Here is a 22391-nt window from a genome sequence, read left to right as displayed (position 1 = left end):
AACCACCAGCAGAACAAGTTAGTTCTCAGGAATACAGTCATTTGTTTCTTGCAGACTTTTCCAAAAGGGAAAAAAGCATTTTTGTAAAAAATAAGCACTTTCAAAACCCTTGAATCGGAGCTAAGTACCAAGCCGCTCTGCTTCTTCCTGTGTGTGCTCTTGAGGACAGCAGGTGGAGGAGAGAGGGGGGGTTAGCTCCAGGCTCAGCTGTGGCCTTTGGTCATCTGCAGATCAGTTTCATGGGTAATTCATGGGGGAGAAGTTGACCTGGGCCATGCTTTGTGACAGCCAGACCAAAAACCACAATGACACAGTGTTACCATCATAATCCCAGAATGTAGCATAATTTCATAATTGGAAATTAGAATTTAAGACACTGAGGTGAGAAACAACAGCTCCAATGAGTCATTTTGTATGAAGTTTACCAGGAAAATCATTTTTCATGATTCTTCAGAGGTCCTGGAAGTTGTCTCCCTTGTAAATACTGTGTTAATGTAGTGGGGTCCTAGGCATGAGAGAAAATACCCTTAGCTTTGGTCTTTCTTCTTGGTTACTTTTTTAAGTTTGCAAGTTTAAATCAACAGGCAGGATAGTAAGACTGTACTTAAAATGAACTTTTTTGAAAAGGTCACTTGATGCACTATCATTGGAAGAAGTTATTCCTGCGCTTTTTCCTGGTGTCTGTGGCAAGAAATGTATGGTTATATCCAAAATAGTATGTTTCTATTAAAATAGATGCCCAGGCCTTCTGATGCCCCCATGATGGAGTAGGCATTTTGCATGTTGCTATGTAGGAGTAGGTTTGTCCATTCCAGTTGACTGCCTTGACAGCCTGGTGAAGCGATTCCCCCCCAGGCAGCACTCCTTCCAAAGCCTTCCTTCTGCTCCCCTTCTTCCAGCCTGTGCCTATAGTGCAGTTTGTAAACATTATCACCGAAGGTTGGGTGGTCTGACTGAGGCATCTTAAAGGATTCACAAAATTAACCACATCCAAGCGGATGCAGCAAGTCTGCTCACTGCCTTGGAAAACCGCAGAAATGTTTGCCGTTCAGTACATTAGATCCACAGCTACATTCGTAGTCGTCTCTGTGTCTTTAGATTTTGCAAAGGGGAACTGAAATCCAGCAAGTCGTATTAGAAGCCCATTCAAAAAATGCACAAAAAAGCAAATGAAAACGACCCAGAATGAGGTGGTGTATTTTTCACTTTGTGTTTTGTAGGCATAAATCCCTTCTTTATAATTTGCAATTTTTTCTGAGAGGTGGTGAATTTTCACTTCAGAGGCAAACAAAATCATGACAAGACAACCGCAGGACCCTGCAACAGAAGCAACAAACACCATGTTGGGACAAATATTTCCTGATGGAAAGGAACAGGGAAGAAGGTGGAGGTGCCAACTAAAGAAAGCCTTTACAGGTATTCTCATTTGCATTTTTCTGCAAAAAAATGTATTATTTCAAATTAGTAATCATGAGCCTGATTGCCCACACAGTGGGTGCTAGTGCCTGGGTGATGGCTTTGAGCGAGAGGACTTGTGGGAGCTGGGTCAAGCTGACCTGACAAAGACAGGGATGTTCCTCTGTGTGGTGAGAAGGCTGGGTTGTTGGGCACCTTAAAAGGACAATGACGAAATCAGGCACAGAGCAGCCACTGCTGTGATGTGACTTCAAGCTCTGAACAAATTTCTCAAAATACTTCACAGGCCATGCAGGAGAAATGCCAATCATGTAGCTCTATGGAAAGCCTGGGCTTCCTTCAGAGGTTATGTGCCTCCTCCTCCTTCAGCTCCCACCTGGCCGCCGCTGCCCAGAGGAGCCCCTGAGCAAAGCGAGCCATGGATGAGGTGTTGAGGCAGAGAGTACCTGTTCTCCTTGTTTGTTAACAACTCGGGATTTTCACCTCGGCGTGTGGCTGCCTTGAATAAAGGCTGCATTGTTTGGCTGAGAGTGGCTGAGATGTAGGGGCAGCAAAGTCCCCTTGAATTATGCATGTATTAGAGTCTTCCACTATGATTATTTTTCTCTGATGTATCACTCATTGGCAGCCTAATCTAATCTTAACTGTTGCAGCTGCCATCCAGGAGAGACCTCTGAGGACAGGGGCATCCTTACTGACCGGTGCCTGGAAACTCTGATAGGACCTCCCCCTTGAGGAGGGTGGACCGCTGGGTGGGTGGGTAGCACAAGGGCAGAAGCAGGTGGCAGGAGGGCAGGGTGAGGAACACAGTGGGTGGCTGGGACTCCCAGGGCTTCCACAGCCTGGGCTGGATTCCAGGCCACCACAAAGGGTGCCAGTTAATAGGAGACTTGTTGAGACGGTTTTCCAACTTAAGTCAAACCAATTTGGATTCTTAACCCGTGAAATTAAGCAGTTTTAGCCCTAACCAGTTTGGCTCAGTGGATAGAGCGTCAGTCTGCAGACTGAGGGTACCGGGTTCGATTCTGGTCAAGGGCATGTACCTTGGTTGCGGGCACATCCCCAGTAGGGGGTGTGCAAGAGGCAGCTGATTGGTGTTTCTCTCTCATTGATGTTTCTAACTCTCTATCCCTCTCCCTTCCTCTCTGTAAAAAATCAATAAAAAATAAAGAAATTAAGCAGTTTTAATCACCAAATCTCAATTTCATTATCTATCAAATGTGGATAATAGAGATGACACAGATTAGCATTTGGCATTAGAATTGATATGCATAAATGCTTATTAGTTGGTAGCTAGTCTTATGGTTTTCATGTATTATTTCTTCTCAAAAGTTTTACCTTAATTCTTTACCCCACCACACATCAGGTAGGTAACCCAAAAGAATGTATTACAGTTCCTTGCTCCTCCAAATACTCTCCCATTAGGATTATGACTCCTTTAGGAGGGGTGATGCTTTTGGTTCTTCAATTACAGTTCATCAAATACTCTGGGAGCAGCAACAAGTGGCTTAAGTTCCCATCCATTAATTCACTCCTTCATTTATTCAACTAGATTCATTCTATGCCACACATGGGGATAGTGGTGGAGATTGAAACATTAAAACAAGCATATATTAATATTAATATTCCTGCTCTAACAGAGTATGTAATCAGGCAGGGAACGTAGATACAACAATGATTAAATCAAGCGCAGTGAGTGTGATAGTAAGGAGGTACAGGTGGCCATCACTGAGAGGGTGGGCAACAGCATGGAAGGTTCCTTAGAAGTAGCTAAAGAGAAGTTAGCCAAGCAAAGGGAAGCTGGCCTGTGGGGGAGAGCATCCCAGATGTGGGGAGCTGCAAGGCAAGCGACGGTCCCCATTACTTCCAGAGGCCAGGATTGGGTTGGGGTGGAGGTACAGACTGGATCATAAGGGGTGGGGAGTGGGGGGGGAGCAGGAAAAGGGAAATCACATTTCTTTATTAGAATTTAGCTTATGACTGGCCCCATTAGCTTGACAATCAACATAATACACCCCCAAATGATCAAATGATATAACTTTCTTGAAACTTCACTTCCCACTAGCCTCAGAGCAGTAGTTGAAAATATTCCTGTGTAAAATTTTGTCAGCCTAGTTTTCCCCTGGCAAAACTGTTTTATTCCTTCATTGTTAGATCCAACAAGAAGGCTGCAATGCTGTTTTCTCTTTATTTTAGAATGGAGAAAATGCCATTGCTTTTACAAGAGTCTTCTTTATCTGAGAAGGTGGTGAATTTCAGACAGAAGAGAAACACTATGTTTCTTTAGTGCTTGCAGGGAAAATTCAAGCACGGTTTCATTTTCAAGTTGTTAAATATTTTAAAGGTATTACTTTGTTAAGGAGACAGCATCCTAGTGAGACTGCATTTCAAATTCCTAAAGTAAAAGTTGCTTGGGGTGTCTTAAATTCACAGCTCTTCTTCCCCTTTATTTTTTAAATTTATTTTTCCATCCCCATTTATTTCCCCACCCATACCCTCTTCCACCTCCACCTACCCCTGCAATCACCAGACTGTTATCCGTGTCCATGAGTTCTTTCTTTTTTAAAATATTTTTTGCTTAATCCCTCCATTCCAGCCACCACCCCAACCCCCACCAGAGCTGTCTGCCTGCTCTCTATCTATGAGTCTGTCTCTATTTTACTTGGTAGTTCAGTTTGTTCATTAAATTCCACATGTGAATGAAATCATATGGTACTTGCCTTTCTCTGACTGGCTTATTTCACTTAGCATTTTGCTCTCCAGGTCCATCCATGATGTTGCAAAGGGTAAAACTTTCTTCCTTTTTACGGCTGTAAACTCAGCCTTTTGCCATAGCTAATACTTTAAGTGCACAAGTTTTCGAATCAGAACATGTGGTCCAGTAGTTGAGAGGATGGACGGCCTTAGGTCTGCTCTGGATTCTGGGCTTGCCCATGTGGTCAACTTTGCCATTTCAGAGTCAGAACATAGAACCCAGCCCGAGCCTTAGCCAGCATTGCTAAGAGATGTGAAAGGAAACAACTCACTGTGGACTGAGAATATTTTTGCTTTTCTCTGTCTATGGCTCTAAACCATACATGAGAACAACTGTAACTTTTTATGACTTACAGACCAAAAGGTACACGGAACGTTTCTGTTGGTGGTCTGACTGCCAGGGACACAGAGGGGAGTGTGAGAGATGTGAGTGATGGTGAGAACAGGGCTCAGTACGTTTCCGCTGTGACTCTCAGGCTCCACAAGGGGGTCCAGCAAGGGGGCCCCACACCCAGAGGTCCTGCTCCTTCTCTCTTCTGGAAAGCCCTCCTCCATGGGGCAAGGGATCTTTGAGGTCCGTGGGCCTGGCCCAGCTGGAGTCCCTGACTCGCCTTATAGATACATTTCTGGGACCTGGGAATTCCTTTCCCAAACACCTGAGCGCTGGCCTGCAGGTGTCCAAGGCACAGCTGCTTTGGGCATGGTCAGAACCCCTGGAGTTCTTTCACAGTGTGGATGGAACCAGGCATGGAAGGAAAGAGGAGAGACAACAGCCAGCTCTCTTCCCATCGCCGCATTCAAGTGTAGAATTGCCAGGGCTCAAGGATTCTAAATGTGAATCTGGCCTCCCAGGTCCTATGGAGAGATGCCGGAAGCCGGTCCATCCTTGCTCCTTGACACAGTCGCTGCAGGATAGAAACATCTGCACAGCATATGTTTCAAGGGACCTGGCATATATAGCATACTGTTCTTAATATGTTTGCTCCCCTTAGCGCTGTGTGTTTTAACCAAGGTCACCTCTCCGAGAAAGGTTGTTTCCCCAGGTAGGAATTTTTCCCTGAAGTCAGGGAGGGGATGAAACTCCTTAACTAAGTGCCAGGCGGGTAGTTAATCACTACAAACAATCATGCTTAAGCTACATAATCTTTACTCCCTGGAATGGAGATAAGAAACGCCCTAACCTTTGTAATAGAAATTGACAGGATTAAAATCAACTGGGATACATACGGATGTAACAAGACAATAAACAGCAGAACCTCTCTGGAGATCGAGACCAGAACTTGGCTGGAGATCCTGGCTAGGCTGCTGATCAACTGAACGCTGTCTCCATGTCCTTCCTTCTTCGCCGACTCCGTCTACGCCTTTGTGAACCCCTGGACCTGCTGGGGCTGGACCCCAGCAGAGAGATGCTTGTTCAGGCAGTAGCCTAGAACACGCCTTGGTGAATAGTTTGTTAATGTTTAACTTTTAAATGTCTAAACACGGGGTATGTGAGCTGTCATACTCTTGCCCAAGGGTTTACAAATGTTAGGATCAGGTCTGCTTGCTTCTCTCCTCCTTTTCCAAGTTTTCCATGTACACCAAGAGCCCAAATTTAGTCAGGTCCATGGCTGTCCATCTGACCAGCACTGCTCCGGCTCATAGGAAAGGTTAGAGCACACTAGACTTTGGAAACCTCTCAAGCCTTGCTCAAGCTAGAATTTGAAGTATAACCAGGCATAGGGCCCAGGTTTTACTGCCCAGCATCTTACTCAAAGACCAGCCATTTTTCCTTCATGTGTTTGATTTCCCCACCATCTGGCTGATTCAGTACTGTGGTTTTTTCCTTTAATGACTTTGATTACTGAGTTAATTTCTGACTGAATGGGATTGCTGAGTTACAAGGCTGTCACACCACGAATTATCAGTCAATTACCAAGCGATTGTAATGTCCTAGACACTGCACACTCAGGACTCTCTCTGGCAGCTGTTGAGAATTGGGCACCTCTCTCCCCCTGGCCTTACAATAAAGGGGACAAAAGTCACAGCAAGGAGAAAACTGCTTCTTCATTGCTGGCTGACCCCTGAGAGGGAACATCCTGCCAGGACCTAGGTGAGTCCAGGGCAGCAGGGGTTTTGGTAGAGAAGTGTCCTCCAAGGTGAAAAATCTATGAAATATTCTCTCATTATCACTGAAATTGTATTTTTGGAAATAATAAATTAGAATTTTAGTTCCATCTAAAGTAATGGCCAAAATTTCCAGAAAGCTAACACATCATCTTTAAACCCTCTTATAGATGATAAATGTCAGAGTCACTCCATTTTCTCTACAGAATAATAAATTGATAATTTCCTTCTTTAAGAAGTCTTGAGAAATTATAAGTGGGAGCGGGAGAGCCACAACTTTGTAGGTGCAGGTGCTAATTTTCTGTGAAGTTATGCAATCTCACTAGAAAGCAGGTATTGGAGATGAAATTCCCAGCAACGATTTCTTCTCCGAAGGAAGTGGTTCTGGCTTCCATGGCTTTTAGAGACCAATGGCTACCATCTAGACAATGGGCGGAGGGTCAAGTAAAGCAAACTAATCTCTAAGGGTAGATTCTGAGGTCATAATGAAGAGCAAGTTGGTCATGTGATTCCAAAGAGCAGCTGTGGATGAAGGATTAATAGCAGCTGGGCTCAGCGCTTCCTCTTCCTCCTCTGTAACAGAGAGTTGAAGAGCCCACATCTAACTAGAGCTTCACAAATGTCATGTTAGTGAGAAGGGTGATTTGTGCCAAATAAAATGGTCTAAAAGCACAGTCTTTTTCCAATTTGAATTGATTTTCAGAAAGGGAGAATGTCATCTGTTACCAGGTAATATGCAGGACTGCTCCTATTTTACTCATTTACTCAACAAGTATTTATTGGGTGCTTACACACTGTCTTGGCAGCAGTGAACAAAGCAGACAGAATTCCCTATCTTTGTGCAGCTCTTGGAGGTAGACACAGTGCAGAGAGAGTGCAATAACGAAATAGATTTAGTTTTTTGGAGTGTGATACACACCAAGGAGAATAAAATAAAGCAGGGAAGGGCCTCCCTTGAGGAGGCCTCAGAGAGATGACATTTTAGTGTCTCTTGAAGGATGCCAGGGTGTGAGAAAGTGGATATTTGAGAAGAAGAGTATTTCATACGGGGGGAGGAGTACAGCAAGTGAAAAGGAACCAGGTGGTGAGAGCTGAAAAAGAGAGCCAGGTAGACACATAGGAGATGAGCCGTGTGTGTGTGTGTGTGTGTGTGTGTGTGTGTGTGTGTGTGTGTGTATAGCTGGGGGGTGGGCAGGGAGGCACATCAAGTGGTGCTTCGGAGGGCTTTGACCCTAAGTGAAGCAGAAGGGAAGACATACAAATACATTCTGAGTAGAAAGGAGTCTCCTTGCAATCGTGATAGAACAAGATTGAGCACCTCCTTGCACAAGGTCATTGCTGGGCTTTTCGCAGAGTGAGTTAGATCGTCCTTGTCCTGCATCCTCGACAGGAGTGACCCAGAGTGCAATCCTCTCAACAGTTTTGCCCCTTCAGCTGCTGCCTGCATATCAAAGCATTTCCTTGCTCATTGCCACCATGAGCTGGCTAACTTATTTTCTCCTTCTGCAGCCTCCTTTCTAAAGGCTATGCTGAGAAACTGATAGAATATTTCTATTGCTGACTTTTCTACCCAGTCCTTAACCTTCCTCAGGCTCCGTGGCTTTGGTGCCGGGATATCCTGTTTCTCTTTCTCGGACTCTGAACAACAGCTCCTCCATAGGGACCGAAGTGAAAAGAGATGCAGATAGTTGCAGAATAATGAGTCCTAGACATATTAAAGAGGCCAGGACGTTATTGACACTAAAACTGATATACAATGAAAGCATTCTTCTATTTTTGTCCTGCTCTTTATTTCCTGGTCTTCATGTTTCATACATGACTTGTGCTTATTTATGTCCCCTGCCACTGTTGTAATTATCATAATTAATTAGACCCATATTAGTAGCATCCCCCTTTTAAAGAAAGGCAGTCATTTTATTTGTTTGCCTTGCTTGGTATAACTTATTACATGATGCTCTATGTAAGAGACGATATAATAAATGTAATTTGCAGTAAGCCCACATTTCTGAGGCTTGCTTGAGCTAATACATGTCTTATCATCCTCAGAGACTATTCCCTGAACTATTTAGGACATTCCCACATTGATTCACAGCACGTCTTCCACCTAGCCTGCTTTCTTTTACATGCAGTTGATTCTGCGATCAACTAGGAAACTCCTAACATGGAACATATAAAGGCATACACTTACATATCGATGCTTCAGTGTGGAACTGTGGGTCCATTTGCTTCTATATTCAGTTCTCTCTCTCTCTCTCTCACTAATTTAATCGGGAGTCTCTGGAGGTTGGGCCTGAGCAGTGGTATTTTTTAAAGCTTTCGTAGGTAATTCTTTTGTGTGATGAGTGTGGATACAGGCACAATGATACAGGTGCACATGTTCCATTTACTCAGCAAACCCTGAGTGAGGGCTCACTAAGTGCCAGCTGTTACCAGGGCCCCGCGATACCACAGTGAATCAGGCGCACAGTTCTGCCTTCGTGGACCTACAATATAGTGAGAGGTCACACAGAAGTGGACACAAATAATTAAAGATCACAGTAATTATAATTGGGGTGCTATGACAGAAAATGGAGGCGGAGAGGAGATAGGGCTTCGATGTGGTGGTCAGCAAAGGCTACGCCCAATAGCTGAGTTCTAAAGGTACAAAGGGGCCGTAACCGGTTTGGCTCAGTGGATAGACCATCAGCCTGCGGACTGAGGGGTCCCGGGTTCGATTCCGGTCAAGGGCATGTACCTTGGTTGCGGGTACATCCCCAGTGAGGGGTGCGCAGGAGGCGGCTGATTGATGTTTCTCTCTCATCGATGTTTCTAACTCTCTATCCCTCTCCCTTCCTCTCTGTAAAAAATCAATAAAATATATATATATAAAAATAAAGGTACAAAGGGGCTGAGGATCCTCAGAGAAGTTCTGGAGGAGAGGAGAAAGCACATGTGAGGATTCTAGGGAAAGAGGTCACCTTGCTGAAGGAACTGAAAGTAGGACCTTGTGGTCAGGGGGCAGGCAGGGAGTGGGAAATGGAAAAGAAACTAGATTGGAGAGATCAGTTAATGCTAGTTAATGTCAGATATCCAAAGCCATGGAAAATCTTTGGGAATTGATTCTAATTGCAATACGAAGTTTGTGAAAGACTTTAAGTTTTGGATAGCTGATTTACTTTCTAAGAAATGTCTGGTGAAAGACCAGGCTGCTGCATTGGAGATGGCGAGAGATGAATTCTAAAGACATTTCAAAAGTAGATCTAAAACATTTTGAAGGTAGCTTAAGCAATTAGTAGACTGTGGTGGCATTAACCAAGATAAATAAAATAGGAGAGGAAAAGGCTTAGAGTTTAGGGCAATAAGGAAGCAGGGACAAGAGCTCAGCACTAAAAATCAGATGTTCTACTTGGGGCATGTCAAGTTTAAGATGCTGCGAGGTGTACAAGGGGAAATGTCAAGTAGATAGTTGGATATGTGAGTCTAGAACTCAGAGAAGAGGTCTAGATGAAAAATATAAATGTAGGAGTTTTCAGGATGTAGATATTATTTAAAGCAATGACAATGGATAAGATCATTTAGGGAGAGAATGTAGTAAGACAAGAATCGGCCTGAGACCCGACCCTGAGAATACCATCAGTTATTTGGGTGGTGGAGGAGGAGGAACCAGCAGAGGACACTGACTAGGTGTGTGCCAAATTGGAGGAAGGAAACCGGGAGACCTCCATGTCCCAGAGGCTGCAGGAGGGAAGTTCCAAGAGTACTGGTCAACACTGAGCTCTGTGAAAGAGTCAAAAGGAGGGTAAATGGGAGGGGAGGGACAGGGACAGGGGAACAGAATGGAGGAAAAGGGTGGAAAACACTTCCCTTAAGGCTTAGCATACAGAAGGGGAAAGTGAGAGATGTACACAAATTAAGGAGGTGAGGAGAGGGATCCAGAGAAAGAGAGAGAAAGGGAGAGAGAGAGAGAGAGACCTGGGGACCTGGTGTTAGTGTTTTTGAAAACTCTCCCGTGATTCTAATGTACAGTCCAGGAAGAGATTCACTGCCCACAATCAACTGTGGGGGACCATTAAGATATGGCCCTAACTAGGGGAATGGCTTCTCAGACCTGGTTTTAATTGACAGGAGGAGAGAGAGCAAGCTGACTTGCTGGGTTACATGGAACAATGAGAGTGGTCAGAAATGTGGCACAAAGAAGGCTGAGGAATATGATGAGCCGAACTGGAAGCCACGAGAAGGGGAAGGAATGTCTGGTCCAGAAGGGCCACAGTGTGAGCAAGCTGTGGGGGCCTAATCCAAAGTGCTGTTCCCTTTCTTTTCTACATCCAGGGCCAGGCCCGCACCACACTAGGAAACATGGAGCGGCTTGTAGCACAGTTACTCTGGGCAGTTGGAAGGTCCCGCCTAGACAGTAGGAGGACTCCCTTCCCCTCCCTTCTCCTGTCTTCATGTCTCAGGACCAGGCAGCTGAAGAAATGGCTCTGCAATGACATCAACACAAGGAAAGGGAGAACCAGGGGGTAAGTACAAGAAGGGAAGATAAAGAAGTTTTCTCTACTGACTGTGAGGGAGGCCACCTGGGCAGAAGGTGGAAGAGACATGCTCCCTGAGGGGGTCTCTGATGAAATGTGACTCATACTAGAACTAAAGGACCTCCCAGTCCAGGCTCTGGCCACGGAGCGTGTAATTTATTGGCTTGCATGGGTTTCATGGAGCAATTCAGTGTTTGAGATAAGGGCTGTGAAACTCCCATCCTCCACCTTCAGGGTTTAAACTGGGGTCTCCATGAATATTACAGCTTCAGATAAATCTTCCCACACTCCCGGGGCCTCCAGGGACTGTCTGTAGATGGATGGGGAGTCTGTGATTTAAGAGTGACGCTTTTATCACCAAAGGTCAGAGTGGGAGTCCATCTGACCCTCACACATGTTTTTAAAAGTTATTGAAAATTTTGGTACTTAAAAATGAGGATTTTGGGCTTAAAAGAAGATGATCTGGAAACACTAGGCCTTTCTCCTCTGCAAGACACAGATCTGGAACTGGCTCCTTCTTTCCTTTCTCCCACTCTCTCCCTTCCCTCACCCACAAACCTTTATTGAGCACCTTGCTTTTGCCACAAGTTCAAAGCTAAGGTATAGTGTAAGCACATGGCCCGTGTGCTCCCACATATATTCTGTGTTCACGTTTTCTTTTCATTAGACTTGGCCAAAGGCCACGATAAGATCTGGGACTTGGATTAAATTCTGCATTCTCTGAGTTATGTTTTTCAAATACTGTTAGTTTGGTTGCCCATTAGTACTGTTCAATAATTTGTCTTCCAAATGGGCTGCCCTGAATTTTATTCAGAAGCTATAGTGAGATGGCTATGCCAGTTAATAAGCTGCTGTGTCTCAGCTTCAAATCAGCTCTTTTTTCTCTGCTTTGTGATGCTGGGTCAAGATTCTAGTTCTGCCTGTCAGCTGCTTCCCACACGAAGAGCATGGCGAGGCGGGGAGGACGGGGAAGCAGAGGGTCTGCTGCTTCCGCAGCTGGGCGTTCCCCAGATGGTTCCACACTCACACAGCTGCCTCTTGGTGTCCCCTGACAGTGCCATCTCCGCAAGGTTCAGTGCCTTCTTCCCAGTGGTCTAAGACCAGCGCCCTGGGCCTTTCCTTAAGTCTCCAGGTTCTGGTAACTCCAGACTCTCCCCTTGGTTCTCAGAGCCCCAGGGATGGTAGCTGCTTTCTGAAACTATGGTTTCTGAGTTACTTCGGGTCTCCTTTGTGTTTTTCCAGTTCTCCCAACACCTGTTTAATTAATTCCCTGTTACTCTGGTTCTCAAGCTTGAGCTTGCTTCAGAATCCCCTGAAAGAAGGGCTTGTTAAAGCTCAGCGTGCCGGGCTCGGCCCCCAGAGCTTCTGAGTCTGTAGGTCTGGGGTGGGGCCTAGAATCTGCTTTTCTGTCAACTTCCCAGTGATGCAGATGCTGCTGAACATTCACTCCCTCTGTTCTGTATTCTGCTTTCTAGCTGACCCGATTGACTCAATGGCCTTCACTGAGATAGCACACCACCCGTTTGGTTTGGCATGTTGGGTGGGGGGAAGTAGTGGCAACACCCACTTCTGACCTAGGCCTTCCCGTGAGATCCAATCACTATCTAGGTCTGTCCATCCACACTCTGTACTGGTGCTCTTGCTCCTCTGCCCTGATTGCAAACCCCTTGGCTTTCCATTACCATCTTCCATTCCATCTCTCCCTGGCTCATGTCCCACGTTCTCTATGGGCCTGCTCTGCTAATTCCAAACCATTTGAATTCTGATTTCTCTACTCTCTACTGCGTTAAGCGACCAAGTTAACATCTTTGGGGCTTGCTTTTTCAAGGCCGCAGTACACACTGAATTGTTTATTGCGTGCAGAGCCTCACACTGGATGCTCTTGCTAGAGTTAAGAGGTGAGACTTAGACTCAGCCCTCACAGGGTAATCAACACCGCACAATTGAAAATGGCGTCATTTGCTTGTGAAAGATCTGGAAAATATATCAGTAGAACTCCCTACGCCTCCCCCCGCCCCTCCCCCGCCCCCCCCCCCCCAACTAGAGAGAGAACTACTTTGGTAGCGTGTATCATTTGATTATCAAGATGAGGGTGGGATAAGACCAGAAGAAGTGAACTCAAGCAATAATGGCTAGAGGCTTGAATGCCTGCTGATGAGCAGGCTTTGCTTCACAGAAAGGGAACTATGGCAAGTGTGTGGCTGGAGTGGAATTATGTGGAGGGAAGGGAGTGATGTCAAGAGAAAGAAGAAGCTTGGGGCCTGATGATAGTCACAGGACAAATCAGAGGAGAATGAAATGGAAGAGAATGGGGATTTTCAATACACTACTTGCTGATGTGTTATAATCTCACGCATCTCTCCATGAAATCATTAGTAAAGCTACTTGCTTCCTGGGACTATGACAAAGTATTGAGTCTTTATGCAACTTTGGAGTGGATGAAATCAGAGACATCCTATAGGAAAACGGTTACATGGAATTATATATTTTATTTTCTTGGTTTTTTCTTCCTTGTAAATATATGCTAAGCACTCTGTGGCCCTGATGGATTTCATATTCTTTCCCATCAGTCCGGGTTATGAGTAGCACATGTTTATTGATAAATTAATTTCAGGTTTAGAATTAATCCTTGCCCAGACACACCTCCCATTAGGCCACTCAAAGTACCAACAGGCCTGAATACAACAACTCATATGTGAGTGAAACACTCGTCCTTTGCTTTTTTTGATGATTTTTATTTATTTTTCTGATTATATGTAAATAAATGCACATTATTGAACATTTGTAAATAATAAAAAGTGTGAAAGAAAATGAAAATCACCTATAATTTCATTGTTCAAAGGTAACTACTACCAACAGAATGGTCTCTCTATATATCTTTATCTATATATATGCATTTATGTAATGGAGGCTATATTTAGAGAGCATATATGCAATATATATTTATATATTCTCTCTTTATATATATAAGACAAATTAGTTCCATATTTATAAAATTTTATATACTGCTTTTTAAACTTAACTTTTTGTTATAAGCATTTATCCTTTTGATTATGTCTTATTCAAAAATATAATTTAATATCAGCATCATAATTATTCACATAGACTATCATAATATATTTATTGAAATCCCAATGTTGGATAATTATATTTTTCTCCACTTTTTGCTATCATATGTAATGCTACTGTGAACATTTATGTGTATATATATATATATATATATATATATATATATAGTAACACTGTATTTGAGTAGACCTATCTTTTGATATTAAAAAACACATTTGTCTTCAGGAGTAGAATTTTGTTCTTACCTGAAATGAAGCTCAGAAGATACAAACCTAGAGGGCCGTGCAGAGTTTCAAAGGGCTTGCCAAAAGCGTTGTACATGAAGAAGGCTGTCCCCACCATGGTTAAGACAATCAGGATCATGGAGAAGAGAATAACATTGACGTGGATGCTCACTGGGATTGCTTTGAGCAAATCTGGGAAAACTGAAGGTAAAACAAAGATTGGAAGGAATTTAATTAGCAGTTTTCTGTAAGTTTAATTGAAAAAATTAAATCCCTATATTCTTTACTTCAAAAATTACTAAAAATCCTTCAGATGAATACATTCTCACTAATTTACAAGGGATTTATAAAAAGATTTAAACATGGGATTATTTTATAGAACTCACCAGTAAAAACTAGCAAAGGAGAGATTTGAGGGAATTTATTTTCTGCTTTGGTCATATGTAATTACTTCAGTAAACAAGTGCTGGCTTTTTTTTTTTTATGGATTAAGGTATTACATATGTGTCCTTATCCCCCCCCATTGCCCGCCCCTGGCTCATACCCTCAACCCCCTGGTGTCTGTGTCCATTGGTTATGCTTATATGCAACAAGTGCTGGCTTTGTAACCAAAAACTGTACATAAGTTTGATGCACAAAATTTTTTAAAATTTATTTTTAGAGAGAAGAAGGAAGAGAGCAAGCGAGAGAGAGAGATCAGTTGCCTCCCACACATGTCCCCACCAAGGATCGAACTCACAACCTTTTGATGTACAGTATGACGCTCCTACCAATTGAGCCACATTGATGACATTTCTCAGTCATCATTGATATTTTTAAAATCTATCTTAATTTATAATGACATTTTCAGTTTGGGAATCTCTGGGAGAGTTCAAATAGCAGGAGGTTTTTATATTTCCTTTACCAACTTTAAAGAATAGGATATTTGCAGTCAACTTCAATATTTTGATGTAGCACAAGCTGTGGGAAAATAATTTCTGGTGGTACAAGAAATATTTTCCATTTGGAAAACAGGCCAAGTTTATTTCTAGATTTTGTGTTCAGGGTAAGTTTTTCTTGTTTTCAAAAGAAATGAAATGCTTTATAAATGTAGGGTTTCTCTTATCTGGTGAGACATCAGCATGCTTAACATCAGCAAACCTGACATAACCAATCTGGGGAAGTCTATTTCAGTCTATGTTAGTTTCCTGAACATTTATCAAGTGTGTAATTTATTTATTGAGCTACTACTATGTGCCAAGCATTCTTCTAGATGCTGGAAATATAACCATCAAACAAGACAGACAAAGTCCCTGTTGTGAAGCTTATGACCTAATTAGAGGCCTGATGCATGAAATTCGTGCAAGAGTAGGCCTTCCTTCTCCCGGCTGCTGGCATCAGCTTCCCTCTGGCACACGGAACCCAAGCTTCATTCGTCTGGAAGGATATCTGGTCTAATTAGCATATTATGCTTTTACTATTATAGATGGGAGTAGTTGGACAATTAACAAGTAAACAAACAAACCTTATTGCCAAAGATGGCCACCATCAATTCCTTTTCTTCTTTTACACACACGTAACTTCCCCTTCAAGAGGTAGAATTTATTCTTCAGTTCCCTTGAACCTGGGCTGGCTTGTGACTGAGCACCTGAATCTGACAGCAGGGGACCTCTGCCAGTTGCACACCTAGCCTATGAGAGGACCAGCAGTTCCCACAGCTTTCCTTTTGGAGGCTTGCGCTGCCCGCCACTCAGGAGGTCCAGGCTACTTTGCTAGAGAGAGAGGCCCCTGGAGGAGCACCAGGCATAGGAGGAAAGAGTGTTGGACATCTACCCCAGCAAAGTCTCCAGATGATGTCAACCCCAGCTGCTATTTAACTGCAACAGTAGGAGAGAATCAGGAACTGTCCAGCTAAACTAATAAACTTGTTTTAAGCCCTGACCTTAAATGATAGAATGATACACATTTTTTCCAAGTAGTGCCAGGGGGTTATTTTGCAGTGGTAACAATAAGACACTTTCCATTGGTGATAATGTTATGGGGAAATATAACAGGGTAATGATATTGGCAGTGATTGAGTGAGTGATGGGGGTGGTCAGGAAAGTAATACCTGGGCTGACACCTGAGTGTTAAAAAGAAGTGGCTGTGCAGAGATCTGGGAAAGAGCATTCCAGGGAAAAGGAACACAGGGGTGACAGTGAGCCTGGTGAATGATGGGGAGATGGAAGTGAGATTGCTTTGCTGAGCTCAGATTGCTGCCCCTGCTAGGTCCTGATCTATTGATCATGGGAAGGAGTCTGCTTTTAATTCTAAATTCATTTGGAAGCCACTGGAGGGTTTTAAGTAGGAGAGTGACACAATCTCCTCAATGGTATAATTGCCTTCTGCCTGTACCCCCAGACTCATCAATCCTATTTGACATCTCCACTTGGGGGTCTTAAACACGACTCAAACTTAAAACATCTAAAACAGGACTCTTGCATCATTTCTCACTCCCATGCACAAATCTGATCCTTCTACTTCCATCTCAGTTAATAGCATCGCCATTTATTCAGTTGCTTGGGCCAAATACCCAGGAGTAATCCACTGTTGACTTGGTTTATGCTAGCAGTTACCAAACACCTGCTTTCTCCTACCTCCCTGCCTGTAAAAGAGGTGGTAGCCTCTTAATCTCCAATAAGATAGCTGGGCGAAGCCTCTCTGAAAACCAAGGGTTGTAACCACCTTGAAACAAAAACAGAAAGAAGTTGCACTGATTTGGCTCCTGGAAAGAAAAGCCAGAAGCTAAAATAAATTATGTGCAGCATTTTAATTCTTATGAAGTCTCTTAAAATTCCAGGCAGAAAACCTGGCAAAGATAACACACAAAAAAAACCCCAAAAAACCTGCAGGCCAATATTCCTGATGAATACACATGCAAAAATCCTAACCAAAATACTAGCTAATCAAATACAACAGTACATCCAAAAAATAATATATCATGATCAAGTGGGATTCATTTCAGGGGCACAAGGGTGATTCAACATTCCCAAATCAATCAACGCAATACACCACATTAACAAAAGAAAGGATAAAAATTATATGATCTTGTCAATAGATGCAGGAAAAGCATTTGCTAAGATACAACATCCATTTATGATTAAAGTCTCAATAACATAGGAATAGGAGGAAAGTACCTCAACTTAATAAAGGTCATCTATAATAATAAAAGTGTAATATGCTAATTAGACCAGACGTCCTTCTAGATGTCCTTCAGAAGGAGCTACAGGGGTGAGGGCCGAGGCCTCTAGTATATGACAAACCCTCAGCCAATATCATACTCAATGGTGAAAAACTGAAAGCTTTTCCCCTAAGATCAGGCACAAGACAAGGATGTACTCTCTCACCACTCTTATTCAACATAGTACTGGAAGTACTAGCCAGAGCAATAATGCAAGAGAAAGAAATAAAAGGCATCCAAATAGGGAAGGAATAAGTCAAAGTGTCACTTTTTGTGGATGACATGATGCTGTATATAGAAAACCCTAAAGACTCTACCAAAAAACTACTGCAAGCAATAAACAAATACAGTCAAGTTGCAGGATACAAAATCAGTGTGCAAGAATCCATTTCCTTCCTGTATACCAACAACAAAACTTCAGAAAAAGGAATGAAGAAAACAATTCCTTTTGCAATTGCAACCAAAATAATAAAATACCTAGGAATAAACTTAACAAAGAATGTGAAAAACCTATATACTGAAAATTACAAAACATTATTAAAAGAGATTGAAAAAGACACAATGAAATGGAAAAATATCCCATGTTCATGGATTGCAAGAATCAACATAGTTAAAATGGCCATTTTACCCAAAGCAATACACAGATTTAATGCAATCCCCATCAAAATCCCAATGTAATTTTTTAAAGAAATAGAACAAGAAATCATCAGATTTGTATGGAATCTCAAAAGACCCAGAATAGCCAAAGCAATCCTGAAAAAAAAAAAAAAAGAACAAGGCTGGAGGTATCACGCTACCTGACTTCAAAATATACTACAGAGCTATGATAATCAAAACAGCATGGTATTGGCAGAGAAACAGACACACAGATCAATGGAACAGAATAGAGAGCCCAGCTATAAAACCACACATATTTGGACAGACAACTTTTGACAAAGGAACCAGAAATGCACATTGGAGTAAAGATATTCTCTTCAGTAAATGGTGCTAGGAAAACTGGAAAACCACATGCAAATGAATAAAACTGGATTGCAGTTTGTCCCCATGTAAAAAAATTAATTCAAAATGGATCAAAGACTTATACATAAGACCCAAAGCTATAGGTCACATAGAAAAAAATATAGGTACCAAACTTATGAACCTGGGTGGTAGAGAACATTTTATGGACTTGACCCCAAAGGCAAGGGAGGTAAAGGCAAAAATAAATGAATGGGACTATAACAAACTAAAAAGCTTCTGCACAGCAAAAGAAATGGACAATAAAACAAACAGGCAGCCAACCAGATGGGAGATGGTATTTGCAAACAGTAGCTCCAACAAAGATTTAATTTCCAAAATATATAAAGAACTCATAAAACTCAACACCAAACAAATAAACAATCCAATCAAAAAAAGGACCTCAAAATACACTTCTCCCAAGAAGACATACAAAAAGCCAATAGATAATGAAAAGATGTTTAACCTCACTGGCCATCAGGGAAATGCAAATTAAAACTACAATGAGATACCACCTTACACCAATTAGAGTGGCCGTTATCAACAAGACAAGCAACAGCATGTGTTGGAGAGGTTGTGGAGAAAAGGGAACCCTCATTCACTGATGGTGGGAATGTAGACTGGTACAACCACTGTGGAAAGCAGTCTGGTGATTCCTCAAAAATTTAAAAATAGAGCTACCATACGACCCAATAATCCCACTCCTGGGTATATACCCAAAAAACCCGAAAGCATTTATACGCAAAGACATACGCACCCCTATGTTCATTGCAGCATTATTCACGGCGGCCAAGAGTTGGAAACAGCCAAAGTGCCCTACGATAGAGGACTGGATAAAGAAGCCGTGGTATATATACTCAATGGAGTACTACAAAATGGAAACTATGAAATAGCGTCATTTACAACAACCTTGAGAACATTATGCGAAGTGAAATAAGTCAAACAGAGAAACCTAAGAACTATATGATTTAACTTATATACTATATAATAAAGAGCTAATATACTAATTAGACTGGACGGCAGAACGACCTTCCAGAATGACCAGTGGGTGGGGGGCGTGGCCAGCGAGCCTGTGCTGCCAGGCCAGCCATGGTGGTCCCGGCGCTGCCCCTTCTGCAGAGGTGTGGGAGAGGGGACAGCATGGTCCCGGCACCTCTGCAGAAGTGGGATGGGGTGTGACCATGGTGCCTCAACCTCCCATGGCCCCTCCCCCAGCCAGCCTGGCCCCTGATCGCCCCTCCCCCACCAGTGGGCTGGGGTGGAGCCAGAACAAAGGAGCAGCAAGTCTGGCTTCTAGTTGAGTGGCACTCTGCCCCCTGCCTCCTACCCCTCAAGCCCCACCTCAGCCAGAAGCCAGGCTCATGGCTGGCGAGCGCAGTGGTAAGGAGCAAGGGGTCCTGGACTGTGAGAGCCCCGGACTGTGAGAGGGATGTCTGGGTGCCGGTTTAGGCCCAACCCCCAGGAGGGATTGGGCCTAAGCCAGCAGGCAGACATCCCCTGAGGGGTCCTGGACTGTGAGAGGGCAGAGGCCAGTCTGAGGGACCCCCCACCCCCATCACGAATTTCATGCACTGGGCCTCTAGTGTGGAATATAAAACTGAAGCTTATGTACACAAATAGCAATGTGGTGGTTGCCAGAGCGACGGGGGTGGGGGAAGAAAGGGGTCCTAATATGAGGTGACAGGAGAAGATTTGACTTTGGGTGGTGGGCACATGGTCCTTTATACAGATTTTGTAAATTAGTAATCCATACATGTAACCTATATGTTCATGTAGACCAGTGATGGCGAACCTTTTGAGCTTGGCGTGTCAGCATTTTGAAAAACCCTAACTTAACTCTGGTGCCATGTCACATATAGAAATTTTTTGATATTTGCAACCATAGTAAAAGAAAGACTTATATTTTTGATATTTATTTTATATATTTAAATGCCATTTAACAAAGAAAAATCAACCAAAAAAATGAGTTCGTGTGTCACCTCTGACACGCGTGTCATAGGTTCGCCATCACTGATGTAGACTAAAGTCAACCCAATAAAATTTAAAATAATGCAAAAATAATTCCCACGGTGGTGAGAAAGTCCCCAAGCAGGTTCAAGCCCTCTCTGCATGTTATACTCACATTTTATCAGGTGTCCTGTTCTGATGAAATCCCTGAGTCTATGGTGACCATCTAGAACTCTGGTAAAAACCTTCCATTTTCCAAATATCATTCTAGCTGCTGAGTAGTGAGTATAAGTGGAGGGGGGAGGTCTGGGGGTGGCCATATACTAGTACAGTGGCCATAGACAGGACCTGGCCTGAGGGAGTAGAAGCAGAAGTGGTAAGAGGTTGTCAGATTTGGAATATATTTCGGAGATAGAAGACAGGACTTGTTGAAAGAGTGGACTTAAGGGTAACTCCTGAATTTTTGGCCCAAGCAACTGAATAAATGGTGATGCTATTAACTGAGATGGAAGAAGGAGGATCAGGTTTGTGCATGGGAGTGAGAAATGATGCAAGAGTTCTGTTTTAGATGTTTTAAGTTTGAGTCGTGTTTAAGACCCCCAAGTAGAGATGTCAAGTAGGACTGATGAGTCTAGGGGTACAGGGAAAAGGCAGGGGTATGTAACAGGTGGAACTGGGGTATAAAACTCAAGGAGACAGTCTCTCTCCAGAGCCAACCTTGCACTTGCAGAGCCTGAGAGTGAAGGTCTCCCTAAATTTTATGTCCTAGCTGCCTCAGTGGCCTCACCTTGGCCCTGGTCCTGGTATTTGAAGCCATGGAAAGGTTATCACCTATGGAGAAGCTATAGTCAGAGGAAAGAAAGGTTGAGAAGGAGAATTAAAATGCACATATTCCCGAGCTGACTAATTTTTATTTCCAGGAGTTTATCTTATGGATATTTTTGCACACTAATCCAATAAAATATTGCAAACATATTCATTGTAGTGCTTTTTTTGATAAAAACAAAGTATTAGAAATAACTTATATGTCTATCAATATGGCATCCATACAATGGAATATAAGTTAATGATTACAAACAATGAAGCAAATCTATAAGAACAGCTATGGAATTATCACCAAATGTGATGTTAGATGAAAAAATGAAACAAACAAATGAAGAGAAATGTATATCATTTAAGGATAAGCCAAACAGGAATGTATATAATAATGAATAATTATTTAAGTACGTTGCTTATCTGTTTAATTCTCTCAACAACCCCATAAAATATGTGCTATTGTTAGTCCCACTTCCCATAGGAAAAAACTGAGGCTCAGAGGTGATTAACATGCCCAAGATGTTTACTTAGTAAAATCAAACTTCTTCAAAGAACAATATTCTTGGTAAGTGTCAGAATAGAGATTTGAATTCATGTCCTCACTCTTAACCACCAGGCTTCATCGGGCTGAGGGATCCTCCCTCCAGTGCATGAATTTTCATACACCAGGCCTCTAGTATTAAGTCATATTACATAACTATTATTGATTGTGTTGCTTATGTTAATGGTATCATTGTTGTGTTTTTAAAAGTCCTTATCAATTAAAAATGATATGGATAGCCTTGACCGGTTTGGCTCAGTGGATAGAGCGTCAGGCTGTGGACTGAAAGGTCCCGGGTTCGATTTCAGTTGAGGGAATGTACTGTCGTTGCAGGCTCGATCCCCAGTAGGGGGTTTGTAGGAGGCAGCTGATCGATGTTTCTCTCTCATCGATGTTTCTAACTCTCTATCCCTCTCCCTTCCTCTCTGTAAAAAGTCAATAAAAATATTTTTTTAAAAAAATGATATGGATAAATGGAGAGAAGAGAGAGAGAAAGGAAGAGAGAGAGCTCTGTTGGGAAGGATGCAGTAGTGTAGTGTGGGTGTTCCAGCTCACAGTGCTGAACTCCTGCTGTCAGTGACCACAGCGTCCACTCTGCCTCATGTCCTGGGGGTGTAGAGGAGCCAGCTCATCTCGTGCTACAACTGCCTGCCCTCTGGAGCTTCCAGCTGTTGAACACCTGCTTTCTTCTACCTCCCCGCCTGTAAAAGAGGTGGTAGCCTCTTCATCTCCGATAAGATAGCTGGGTGAAGCCTCTCTGAAAATCGAGGGTTGTAACCACTTTGAAATAAACACCGAAAGAAGTTGCACTG

At 42.9% G+C, this 22391-nt stretch overlaps 1 protein-coding gene across 3 annotated transcripts in view; it reads right to left on the bottom strand.

The window, feature by feature from the left end:
• Nucleotides 1–1048: 1048 nt before the first annotated feature.
• The window catches only part of CLRN1 (clarin 1), a gene marked incomplete at both ends in the record, with an annotated part of 39280 nt that continues 17937 nt past the window's right edge, over nucleotides 1049–22391 (bottom strand). Inside the window, 2 exons of one of the 3 annotated variants that reach the window (XM_081086704.1) lie at nucleotides 1049–1359; nucleotides 14102–14281. In XM_081086704.1, the coding sequence (XP_080942830.1) occupies nucleotides 1049–1359; nucleotides 14102–14281 (491 nt within the window). The remainder of the gene's footprint in view (nucleotides 1360–14101; nucleotides 14282–22391) is intronic. The other 2 variants (XM_081086705.1, XM_081086706.1) reach the window with 2 other exon arrangements.

This window comes from Myotis nattereri (assembly GCF_964212035.1).
Source record: "Myotis nattereri genome assembly, chromosome: 3".
Lineage (NCBI taxonomy): Eukaryota > Metazoa > Chordata > Mammalia > Chiroptera > Vespertilionidae > Myotis > Myotis nattereri.
This window is presented reverse-complemented; position numbering and strand designations above follow the sequence as displayed.